General features: G+C 45.0%; 1 protein-coding gene across 1 annotated transcript in view; it reads left to right on the top strand.

Moving 5' to 3' along the window:
- Positions 1-12,609, top strand: part of gas2l1 (growth arrest specific 2 like 1) — a 55,141-nt gene that overhangs the window by 23,272 nt on the left and 19,260 nt on the right. Inside the window, exon 2 of the mRNA XM_033043351.1 lies at positions 9,123-9,230. Coding sequence (XP_032899242.1) covers positions 9,123-9,230 — 108 coding nt within the window. The remainder of the gene's footprint in view (positions 1-9,122; positions 9,231-12,609) is intronic.

Genomic DNA, 12,609 nt, shown 5'->3' on the forward strand with positions numbered 1-12,609 from the left:
CCATGCAGTATGACCCTATGGCCTGAAGGAAGAAGCAGTTGGCAGTAACAGATGATTATTATATTGCTTCATAAAACAAAGAACAGAACAGCACTTCTGGTCTACAATGTCCTTACTGAACGTGATGCCATGATAAACTAATCTCATCAGCCTGCACGTGATCCACATCCATTCCCTGCATATCCATGTGCCTATCTAAGAGCCTCTTCAACACCTCTTGAATAATAGTGGCGTTTCTACATGAGGGTGTATTTTGCCACACGGATTCCCAGGACCATGTATTCATGATCCTCGTGGCAAAATACTACCTCATTTAGAAATGCCACTATTATTCAAGAGATTGGTGCCATCATCACCGGCACATACATTGTGAGCCAAAGGACCAGTTGCTGTGCTGTACTGTTCTCTGTCAATAATACAATGTTAACTTAGGACAAGACCAGGCCATTCGGCCCACAATGTCTGTGCCGGACATGATGCCAAGACCATCACTTCTACCTGCACATAACCCATATCCCTTCATTCCGTGCATATCCAAGCTCCCATCCAAATGTCTTTTAAATGCCACCAATGTATCTGCATTCACCACCACCCCTGGCAGCACGTTCCGCGCACCCATCAAAAAATTTAACCCATTTAAAAAAAACATGCCCTGTAAATCTCCATTCATCTTTGCCCCTCACACCTTAGAGCCATGCTAAGTGTTATTTAGCTTAGTTTAGTTTGGATACAGCACGGAAACATTCCCTTCGGCCCACCGAGTCCACGCCGACCATCGATCACCTGTTCACACTTGTTCTATTATCCCACATTAGGGGCAATTTACAGAGGCCAATTAACCTACAAATCCACACTAATTCAGAGATCTGGGATGAAACTGAAGCACTGGGAGGAAACCCATGAGTGGGAATGTGCAAACTCCACACAGACGGCACCTGAGGTCAGGATCGAACTGGAACCCTGTCGCTGTGAGGTAGCGACTCTAGCAGTTGCACCACTGTGAGCCCCGTAGTATTTGCCCTTTGGTATTTGATTATTTTCCATCCTTGTGGAGAGGTTTCTGACTGTCCACCCTGTCCATGTCCCTCATAATTTTATATACCTTCCCTGTTGCCAACTGGTTTTTCCCCGATGCCTGACTCACTCCAGCACCCACATCCTCCCCTGCACTGATCTTTGGACATGCTGAGATCTTTCTGCTGTTAATCCAACACCCTGCCCATGCAGTACCGTTTGATCAAGAGTGAATACCACGGGCCAGTCTAATCGTGGAGTATTTCCAGCTCGGCCCAAAAGCATACTTGCTCCATGTACATTTTTCAGCAGAGTACTAAATTAGAAGATAGACACACAAAATGCTGGAATAACTCAGCAGGTCAGGCAGCATCTCTGGAGAGAAGGACGAGGTGACGTTTCGGTTTGAGACCCTTCATCAGATGTCTGAACTGTCTGATGAAGGGTCTCGACCCAAAACATCACCTTGTCCTTCTCTCCAGAGATGCAGCCTGACCTGCTGAGTTATTCCAGCATTTTTGTGTCTATCTTCAGTGTAAACTGGCATCTGCAATTCCTTCTTACATACTAAAATTAGAAACTGTAGCTGAGTTATTCTATTTTTATCTTCTTTCCTTAGTTGATGCACTTTTTGGTCCTATTTCTGCTTCATACTATAATCAACTAACTCGGAATAGCAATGGGATCTTTTTGGTTTGAACCACTTGTGTTTGTGTTCACAACGTTTCCCTAAGCCATTGGAGAGGACGGACTTTCTGTCTGAGATCATTAACCTAATTGGGGCATGGATAGTGTAGACATTCAGAGCCTTTCTTTTTCCCCAGGTGGAAATGTCAAAGACCAGAGGGCATAGCTTTAAGGAGAGAGAGAGTCAAAGTTTAAAGGAGATGAGCAGGGCAAGTTTTTCTTTGCACAGAGGGTGGTGGGAGCCTGGAACGTGCTGCCATTGGTGGTGGTGGTGGAGGCAGATACGATAGTGGCATTTAATAAGCTTTTAGATAGACACATGGATATGGGTTATGGGGGGGACATGGATCAATCAATCAATCAATCAATCAACCTTTATTGTCATCTTGCAAAGCAACAGTTGTACAGTGCAAAATGAGAAGACGTTTCCCAGGGAATACCGGAGCATCGCACATGAAACTTAAAAACATTTCACACATAATAACAATAAAAACAATCTAGTCCCTGATGAAACTATAAATAGTTAAAAGCAGGTAAAACAGCAACATTAAAATACAGTAAAACCAGTCATTAAAATGTCCAGGGCAGCTGATTTGAGTGGCCAGTGCCAGAGTTATTAAAATGTCAGTGCAAAGCCACAGAATCAGGTGACTGTGAGTACAGAGTGAATGTTTAGCAGCCTCACAGCCTGTGGCAGGAAGCTGTTAACAGTCTTGTAGTCCGGGCTTTGATGCTACGGTATCTCTTGCCTGATGGCAGGAGATCCAGGTGTGTGTGGAGCGGTTGCAGTTTGTCCTTGGCTATTCTCAGAGCTTTTTTCAGACAGCGGCTCTGGAACAGTTCTTGTACCGATGGTAGGGAGACGCCAATGATCCTCTCTGCTCCCCTCACTACCCTCTGTAGAGCCTTCCTGTCTGAGCAGTTGCAGTTGGAGTACCACGTGTTTATGCAGTACGTGAGTACAGACTCCACCGTGCCCCTGTAGAAAGTCCTGAGGATGTTGGTGGGGAGTGAGGCCTGTGCATGTGCGGTTCCCGGAGGTTGCAGGTGGTTGCCGGAGGTTGCAGGTAGTGGAAGCAGGTGGGGAGACTGACAAATACCTCCGGGAACCGCACGGAAACCTTGGGTGGGGCACAAAGTCTCCAGAGGTTTCTGATCAGGTTTCCTAAGTGGGACATGGGCATTACAATACATTTTAGCAAACATGCACTGTACTAAGTAGCTTTCCAATTCTACATGTTTTATGTTGTAATAGTACAGTGTTGAACAAAGTCTTGCATGGATGATTGTTATTGTAAAACATGCAGAAATAATAGCAGTCCAACACACAAAGTCATGTAATGGTTTTAAAGAATTAATTTAAGAACATTAGCACATATTGTAGCATTTGTTGCTAGCTTCAAGTTGGACCTCGTGAATTAAATCTCATGCCTAAAGTGTGATAGATTTCAGGTGTAAAAATGACAGCTTGGTATATTAGAAACTGTTGCCGGGTAGTTTAATGCCACCTTTGCATTTGCGGTGTTCCCAGGCAACGGATTTCACAGCCAACTGATGAGGAATCCTTCCTATGGATAGGGAAACAAATGAAAGGCCTAGATAGAGTGGATGTGAAGTAGGTGTTTCCAGTAATGGGGGAGCCTAGGACCAGAGGGCACAGTCTCTGAATAAGAAGAAGTACATTTAGGATGGAGACGAGGTGGAATTTCTTCAGCCACATGGTGTTGAAACTGTGGAAATCATTGTAGACGGCGGTGGGGGCCAAGTCATTGGGTATTTTTAAAGCTGAGGTTGATGGGTTCTTGATTAGTAAGGGTGTCAAAAATTCTGGGGGAAAGGCAGGAGAATGGGGTTGAGAGGGGAAAATGGATGATTCAATGGTCTCTTTATTATCAAGTGTACACAAGGTACAGTGAGATTTTTTTTACACACAGATCAGTGAGATTATTGCCTTGATTCAATGGTGGAGTGGACTCTATGGACCAAATGGCCTAATTCTGTTCCTATGTCTTAAGGTCTGAAATCCTTAATTATCCGAGTCCTGCCTTTTGTTTGCAGCTTTTACCATCCCTGCAGAATTTTCCAGGGCGTGACCTGCTCTTCTTTGCAGAAAGAACGGTCTGACTTTGGAGTACATACAGCAACATGGGAGTTAAGGTGCCAGGCAGCAGGAAGGCCAAATAAGTGCATCCAGTGAGTAAATAAGCCGCAGGGACCAGGAATGTTGAGTCCGTAGCCAAATGTGTTCCCAGCGCCTGGTGAAGTCAGGAGCAGCAGCGGAGCCTCGGGCTCCAGTTCACCGGGGGGGGGGGGGGGGTTCTGCTGGGCGTTGAAATTGGAACGGGGAACTTCAATGGTAGGGATGCCAAACTGGGCATGGAGAAAGAAACTGTTAATGTTTCACGTTAATGATCTTAAGATAAAATAAGTTTTGTGAGGAAAGACTGAGTTCATGATGGGTTCAGTCAGAGTTCAGTCAGAGCAGCACAATGGCATGGCTGGAGAGTTGCTGCCCCACACTGTGTCTGAATGGAGTTTGAATGTTGGGGGGGTTGGGTTCGGGGGGGGGGGGGTTGGTGGAGTGGGTGTCAAGGTGCAACTTGACAATAACATAAGATTTCAGAAGTCTCATCTTTGTAGGATTGCCATAGTTTAGCAAGAAGAGAAAGATATGCCACTTTGAAATATGTCTGACTTTCGTTGATTATGCGTTTGTACATTTGCCACGTTGGCTGTGATACTTCAATCAGTCAGGGAAACCCTCGAAAATGAACTGTGAATTGCTCTTGTAATAGTCTTCATTGTGCTTGAACTAACAAAATACTTTTTTAGCAGCAAAAGTGGTGGTACAAAGTCCACAGTGTTATAGAAGTGGTTTCAATTGAGTTTTGACAGCAATATTACTCTCTGGCAACTTGTTTTGTGCATTCTTGTGGTACATTCACTCCTTTTCAGGTCGATGGAAGATGAATAACTGTTTGAAGAATGATTGACCAGAGGCCTCCTTCACTGCCTTGAATTGATTGCTGTTGAGGTATGAGTGGTAGGCATTGGAATGCTCTCCGGGGGCAGGGTGACTTTGAGCAGGTTGATGGCATGGCAGCACCATTGTTTATCCAGATCTGGGCTGGAGAGTTGAGAGAGTCGATTAGAGTTCGCCCCATTCCACTGCTCAACACACCTACGAGGATTGTTGGTGAAAATAACATCAAGAAAGACTTGACTGTTGGTACAAATGGCAATGATACACTTGATTCATGACTATCTTCACTCTCTCCAGTCATTAGTGTTAATCCGGCCGACAACAATAGTTTACTCAGTGAATAATCACCCAAAAAATAATTGACTGAAGGGCCTGTCCCACTTGGACAACCTACTCCACGAGTTTAGAAGACCCTAGACGAGTTGAAAAAAATGTCAAGGCGTGTTGACTCACCGAAGTAAAATACCTCATACGACTATGTCTACGACCTCCTACGACTACATCTACGACCTCCCACGACCCCCCTCGACCTCAGTCTTCCACACCTATGACTAACTCCGACTTGCTACTAGTGGAAAATTATTACATGATAAAATGATGTCATGTTTGCATTTTTTTTCTCGGGCCAGTTACTGACCTACGACTACCTACAACTACCATCACGACCTAGCCACGACCTACCTACGAGTAAAAAGTATCAATTTTTTCCATGCCGACCTTTTTTTTACTCGTGGACATTTTTTATCAGGCTGGAAAAAACTGCGCGACCGACTTGAGGCCACGAGTACGCGGGGACCACTCACAAGCATGAGGAAGAGTTACGAAGACCTACAACCTCCTACGACCTCGTGGCGACCATGCTGCGAGTATGAGTCAAGGACAAACTCGGCAGAGGTTGCCAATTAGGTCGTGAAAGTGGGACAGGGACTTGAATCTACTCAAAAAGAATGATATAGAGTCTTGCAGCATTGTACCAGACCCTTCGGCACAACTTACCCTTGCTAGCCGCGATGGCCCACCTCCACTAGTCCCCCACCTGCACGCATTTGGCCCATATCCCTCCAAACCTTTCCCATCCATGTATCTGTCTCTTAAATGTTGTTACAGTACCTGCCTCAACTTTCTAGTGCAGCTCATTCTGTATCTTTGGCAGCCTGTTCTATTTACCCACCATCCTTTGTGTGGAAAAGGGTGGTCCTCAAGTTCCTATTCAATCTTTCCCCTCTCATCTTAAACCTATGTTCTATTTTATTGCTTTTGTATAATTTATTTGGGGTCCAGACAGAATTGTACTGAGCCCTGTGAAGTGTGGTTTGGCCAAAGAACTATAACTCAGTGGTGAAAAGAGAAAGAAAGACAGCGGAGCTCTTTTCCACTGATGTGAGCGCGTATCAAGTTGTTTTGTTGCAATCATCCCTCCTCCATTTCACTACCATGGCACGGTTGCGCAGTGGTCGAGCTGCTGCCTCACAGCGCCAGAGACCCTTGGGTGCTGTCCGCGTGGAGTTTGCACGTTCTCCCTGTGACCGCGTGGGTTTCTTCTGGTTTCTTCCCACATTCCAAAGACGTGAGCGTTTGCAGGTTAACCGGCCGCTGCAAATTTCTTCTAGTGAGTAGGAAGTGGATGAGAAAGTGAGGTGACATATAACTTGAGTGAACGGGTGATCGATGGTCGGCGTGGACTCGGTGGGCCGAAGGGCCAGTTTCCGTGCTGTATCTTTAAACAAAACAAGAAATCTAAAAGTCAAAGCCCACTTATGGTTTGGATGCCGACCAAGAATTTCTGCATGGATAATTATGTTATGGTTCAACCACTTAACACAATTAAGAAGCAACAAATACATCAATCATTTCAAGTTAACCTACCTTGGACAATTTGATGTTTTTGCCGTGTCATCAGAACAGCAATTTGAATGCGTGATATGTAGAGATCACAATATATTAACGTCACAGCAATAGTCTATTCATCAAGACTATACCATCACCAAAAAGCATTGGCGTCAGCGTGAAATACTGAGGGGGCCCATTTTGATCCAAGGCTTCTCCAGCATTTTTGTGTACCTTTGATCAAGGCTAGTTGTGTTTGAAATTGTTTGGATATAGATTTCTCAGTGCTTGCCCCCTGTACATGTTGTTGTTCTTCCTTCTTAGTTTTAGCTGTTTGGTTTAGTTTATTATTGTCATGTGTACCGAGCTACAGTGAAAAGCTTTTTTGTTGCATGCTAACCAGGCAGCAGAAAGGCTATACATGATTACAGTTGAGCTGTCCACAATTACAGGATTAAGGGTATAACGTTTAGTGCAAGAGAAAGTCCAGTCAAGTCCATTTAAAGATAGTCCAAGGGATGTTTTGAGGTAGTGGGTAGGTCAGGACTGCTCTCTAGTTGGTGATAAGATGGTACAGTTGCTGGGATGTAGCTGTCTCTGAATCTGATGGTATGTGTTTTCAAACTTCTGTACCTCTTGCCTGATGGGAGAGGGGAGAAGAGGGAGTGACCGAGGTGAGACTGGTCTTTGATTATGCTGGTGGCCTTGCTGAGGCAGCGTGAAGTGCAGTCAATGGAAGGGGAGATGATCTGTTGGATACCTGAGGCTCCTCCTGTAACGCTGCGTCTCTGATACTTGACATCATTATCGCGTGGGACCATTTTTTTCCATCTTCCCAACTTTCTCAGGAATAAGCAAGGTGAAACCCCAGGCACATCTGCCCAAGATTCCAACTTTTCATGTGGGGAATTTAAATTTGAGACACAAAGTGCTGGAGTAACTCAACAGGACAGGCGGCATCTCTGGAGGACGTGGATAGGTGACTCTTTGGATTGGGACCCTTCTTCTGACCCGCAAAGTCGCCAATCTGTAACCTCCAGAGATGCTGCCTGAACTACTAAGTTCCTCTCGCACTTTGTGCCTTTAATGTCCGTGTTACTTTTGCAGACCAGCATCTGTAGTTCCTTGTGTCTGAATTGAAATTTGACAATATCTGTTGTTTCATACATAAATTGCATTCGGAGCCTTGTAATGAGATACAGAGAGTTGCTAAATCGTCCATTAATTTTGCTATCTCAAGCAACATTTGAGGAGTGGGTAGCTCATGAGGCGCCCAGTCCAGTTGTCTTGGAAGTCAGTCTGCTTTGACTGGTGAAACAGCTTTCAATGTCACCACACAGCTCACTGCCTCACTTGTCCAGCCTCTGGCACGTACTCAGTTGGCAGTGCAGTTGTTATTTTTTTTTAATATACCAGTCGCTTTATATTAAATGCTGAGAAAATGCCACAAACTTTCCATCAACAGAAGATTCACAGTTTACGTTACAATAATGGAGTATTATTGACAAAGTAAGCTCTATGTATTAACGCACAATGCCAAGGAACCTTCTTTCCTGGCTGGTTGTGAGTATTTAACATCATTCTGTTCCTTCACACACAACCCTCTCATAAACTTTACAGAGCCTTGAAACGTTTTGGATGAGACACAGAACGCCTGCAATGGCACTAAAATCAGACAGAGAAGAACATTACTTCCTCGTACACTTGTAATCCTTTGAGTCGGAAGGTTGTGGGGGTGAGCGTGCAAAGGTCAACGCTGATGCCAACATTAAGTCTCTGCCTTGCACAGATTTGATAACATTTGGTACCAAAAGTTAATTTTTCTGTAAAGGAACAGATTATTTTTCTCCATGCTTAGTTTGTTTATTCCCTTTTTCACTGATTGGTATGATTGCTGAAACAACTGAGTATGTACTCTCCAGTCTGGGCCCCTGTAGCTGTGTTTCAAAAATGGCTACAGAAGTAGATTTGGTTGTACAGGTCCACCACCGATTTTCCAGCAACTGGTGGTCTAGTACAATCAGGACAAAATTACAAGTGTGCACTAGAAGACTTGGGTTTGATCCTGACCTCTGTTTCTGTCTGTGTGGAACTTGACTTCTGTATTCAATGCACCGACTAATGAAGGCCAATATCCCATAACCAACCAAGTTATCTACGTGTTGTCACCTTCAAAGCTCTTTGGATTTGTGCTCCCTCTGTACCTCCAGTAGTTGGTAGAGGTGCTGCCTCACAGCACCAGACACGCGAGGTAGATGTTAATCTCGGGTGATGTCTGTGTGGAGTTTACACGTTCTCCCTGTGACCGCATGGGTTTCCTCTGGTTGCTCCAGCTTCCCCCCAAAGACGTGTGGGGTTGTAGGTTAATCCCGGCCCTCTGTAAATTGCCCCTAGTGTGTAGGGAGTGGGTGAGAAGGTGAGATAACATAGAACTAGCAAAGAATTTCACTGTGACAATAAAGTATTTTGTTCCAACTAACGTGAGCGGGTGATCGATGGTCGGTGCGGACTCGGTGGGCTGAAAGGCCCGTGTCCATGCTGCATCAACTAAAGATGCTCTGTTTAACTTTATTCATTTATTGACTCCTGTTCTCTTTCTCTCTCCACTTAGGTCCGTGAGATTCTCGGCCATTGTTCCTGCCCTTCACAGTTTCCCATGACAAAAGTATCTGAGGGTAAATATAAAGTCGGTGAGACCAGCACTTTGATCTTCATCAGAGTAAGAGCCTAGCGCCCTAACCATTTTAATTTTGTACTTAAAAGTTGCAATGTGCAGTTACAAGTGTGATATAGAAGGAAGCACCTTGCCACTATATTATCAACTTTGCCCCAGTGAAATGAAATAACGGGCCAAAATCTTAACCCACAAGTTTTGGCTCCTGCCCTCTTGTCTGGTATATTTGGTGCTTCAAATTTCAATCCATGCCTTTACCCCACGCATGTAGCAAAAGGCATTACAATTTTCTGAAGACTGTCCCAACTCAAAAACATCTCCTATCCATGTCCTCCAGAGATGCTGCCTGATTCGCTGAGTTACTCCAGCACTTTGCCTGATTCCAGCATCTGCAGTTTCTTGTGTTGACAATTAAATTTTACTCAACATGGCATGATCAGAGAGGCACGAGCACAATTATTTACATTTGGGCAAAGATTAATCGAATGATCTAACGTTCAGACATTTAGTCCCTAGAGCTACTGAAAAAGCAAAGCAGGTACATCGGGGAGACTAAGCGGAGGTTGGGCGATCGTTTCGCCGAACACCTCTGCTCAGTCCGCAATAACCTACCTGAACTCCCGGTGGCTCAGCACTTCAACTCCCCCTCCCATTCCCAATCCGACCTCTCTGTCCTGGGTCTCCTCCATTGCCAGAGTGAGCAACACCGGAAATTGGAGGAACAGCACCTCATATTCCGCCTGGGTTGTTTGCGTCCCGATGGCATGAACGTTGGATTCTCCCAGTTTTGCTAGCCCTTGCTGTCTCCTCCCCTTCCTTAACCCTCGAGCTGTCTCCTCCCATCCCCCCGCCCTCGGGCTCCTCCTCCTCCCTTTTTCCTTCCTTCTTCCCCCCCCCCCCCCCACCCCCTATCAGTCTGAAGAAGGGTTTCGGCCCGAAACGTCGCAGTACCTTCGATCTTCCAGCATCTGCAGTTCCTTCTTGAACACTGTAATGGGTGTGTTTAGCAGTGAGATTTGAATGTTCTGAAGTTGAGATAAACATCAGTGGACCTTGCCCATACTTGTTTTGCAAAGGAGAGAGGCAAAGGTTGGGTCTGACACCCTTCCAGCACTAACTCAGCTGAAAAACCTGGCATGCCCAACACACACTCATTTTTGGAATGTTTGCTGGTGTGGGAACATGTTGCTTCCCCTGCAAATGCAATCATCTTGGTTTCCGACTCCTCGGTTGATTATGAGAGGCTAGAGGGACCTGCGGATGCTGCTTTAAAAAAAAAAAAGACACAAAGTGCTGGAGTAACTGAACGGGCCAGGCAGCATGTGTAGGAAGGAACTGCCGATGCAGGTTTCCACACAAGATAGACACAGAAAGCTGGAGTAACTCAGCACATCGGGCAGCATCTCTGGAGAAAAGGAATGGGTGACGTTATGGGTCGAGACCCTGAAGAAGTTTGAAGAAGGGTCTTGACCTAAAACGTCACCTATTCTAACCAGGGTCACTGGTGCTGTGAGGCAGCAACTCTACCGCTGCACCACTGTGCCTCACCTGAAGGCCCTCTAATCTGACCCTATAAGACAAAGGCCTTCGATGATTGAAATTGTCAAACCATTCAGCCTATTATGCGGTTCCTTCACTCCCTCTGGTTATGTTCATTGAAGTACCATTATCCCCACTGTGATGATCTTCCTGCTTCTATGTTTATTCAATTCTCGGTTATAAACCTATAGATGAGGATCATTAATGAGAATGAAAGGAGAATTAAAAAAAGTGGGACTAATGCAAGTGGGTGTTTGATGTCAGTGCAGACGGTGGGCAGAATGACTGGTTTCCATGCTATAGGCACAGTGGCGCAGTGGTAGAGTTGCTGCCTTCCAATGCAGGAGACCAGGGTTCGATTCTGACTAGAGGTGCTGTCAGTACAGAGTTTGTACATTCTCCCTATGATTGCGTGGGTTTCCCCGGATGCCCCGGTTCCCTCCTACACTCCAAAGATGTACAGATATGTAGATTTATTGGCTAGGAAAGTTGTAAATTGTCCCTAGTGTGTAGGATAGTATTAATGTACTGGGATGTTTGGGGTCGGTGCGGACTCGGTGGGCCGCAGGGCCTGTGTCACCCTGTATCCTTAAAGTCTAACGTGGTAGAGCTGCTGCCTCACAGCGCCAGAGACCTGGGTTCAATCCTAACCTCACAGAGGATCTGTGTGGAGTTTGCATGTTCCCACTGTGACCGCATGGGTTTCCTCTGGATCCCCCTCACATCCCAAAGACGTGCAGGTTTGTAGGTAAATTGGCCCTCTGTAAATTGCCCTTAAGGGCCTGTGCCACTTGCCGATTTTTTCGGCAACTGCCGGCGTCATATCAGTGTCGCCAAAAGATTTTGAACATTTAAAAATCCAGCGGCGATAAAAAAATGTTACGGCACTTGGAAAAAATACCGCGTGACATACATCATCGCGCCACGTCATCCCCGCATCACACCAGTCAGCAGAAAGCTTGGTGTGCTAAAGGGCCTGTTTCCATGGTGTATGTTTCAATCAAGTCTTTCGATGACTCCACAATTTGTGCATCTTCTGGACACGGCATTGCTATTTGCCCTGAAGTTTTGTTTTCACTGCAAGAACTGCGTCTTCCGTTATTAAAAAGATGCATGCTTCAGGTGAAAAGGCAGCACTGTATGTGTTAAAACAGAAAAATATAAACACAAGTAACAAGGCCATTAAAGGAGAAATAAGTAAAATTCATTGTGACACAGTGATTCATTGCATTTTGATTGAATATCGCTCACTTTAAATCGAAAGTCGAGTGTTTAATTGTCACAATAGACACAAATTGCTGGAGTAACTCAGCAGAACAGGCAGCATCACTGGAGAGAAGGAATGGGTGGTGTTTCGGGTCCTGCTTCAGGGACGAAGGTCACATATTGGTCACAAGAAGGTCACATATTTAATTGTCACATATGAGTTTTGTTTATTGTCACGTGTACCGAGATACAGGGAAAAGCATTTGTTGCGTGCTGACCAGTCAGCGGAAAGACAATACATGATTACAATCGAGCCGTCCACAGTGTACAGATACATGATAAAGGGAATAACATGAATAAAGTTTAGTACAAGATAAAGCCAGTAAAGTCCGATTAAAGATAGTCCGATGAGGTTGAGGGTAGTTCAGTACTGCTCTCTACAATGACACCAAACAGTGTACACTTGTACAAGCACGGTACAATTAAATTCTTACTTACCCCAGCTTAAAAGGCCCATTGATGCAGTAACACACAGATAAATATATAACGATCAATAATATAATATATTAATAATTAGTAATACTAGGCAACAAGACCATAACAGTGCAAAACCAAAGTCCGCAGTGCAATTTAATAAAGTCCACAGTAGCTTGCAGTTGCTGAGGTAGGCATGTGGTGA

This window comes from Amblyraja radiata, chromosome 25 (assembly GCF_010909765.2).
Source record: "Amblyraja radiata isolate CabotCenter1 chromosome 25, sAmbRad1.1.pri, whole genome shotgun sequence".
Lineage (NCBI taxonomy): Eukaryota > Metazoa > Chordata > Chondrichthyes > Rajiformes > Rajidae > Amblyraja > Amblyraja radiata.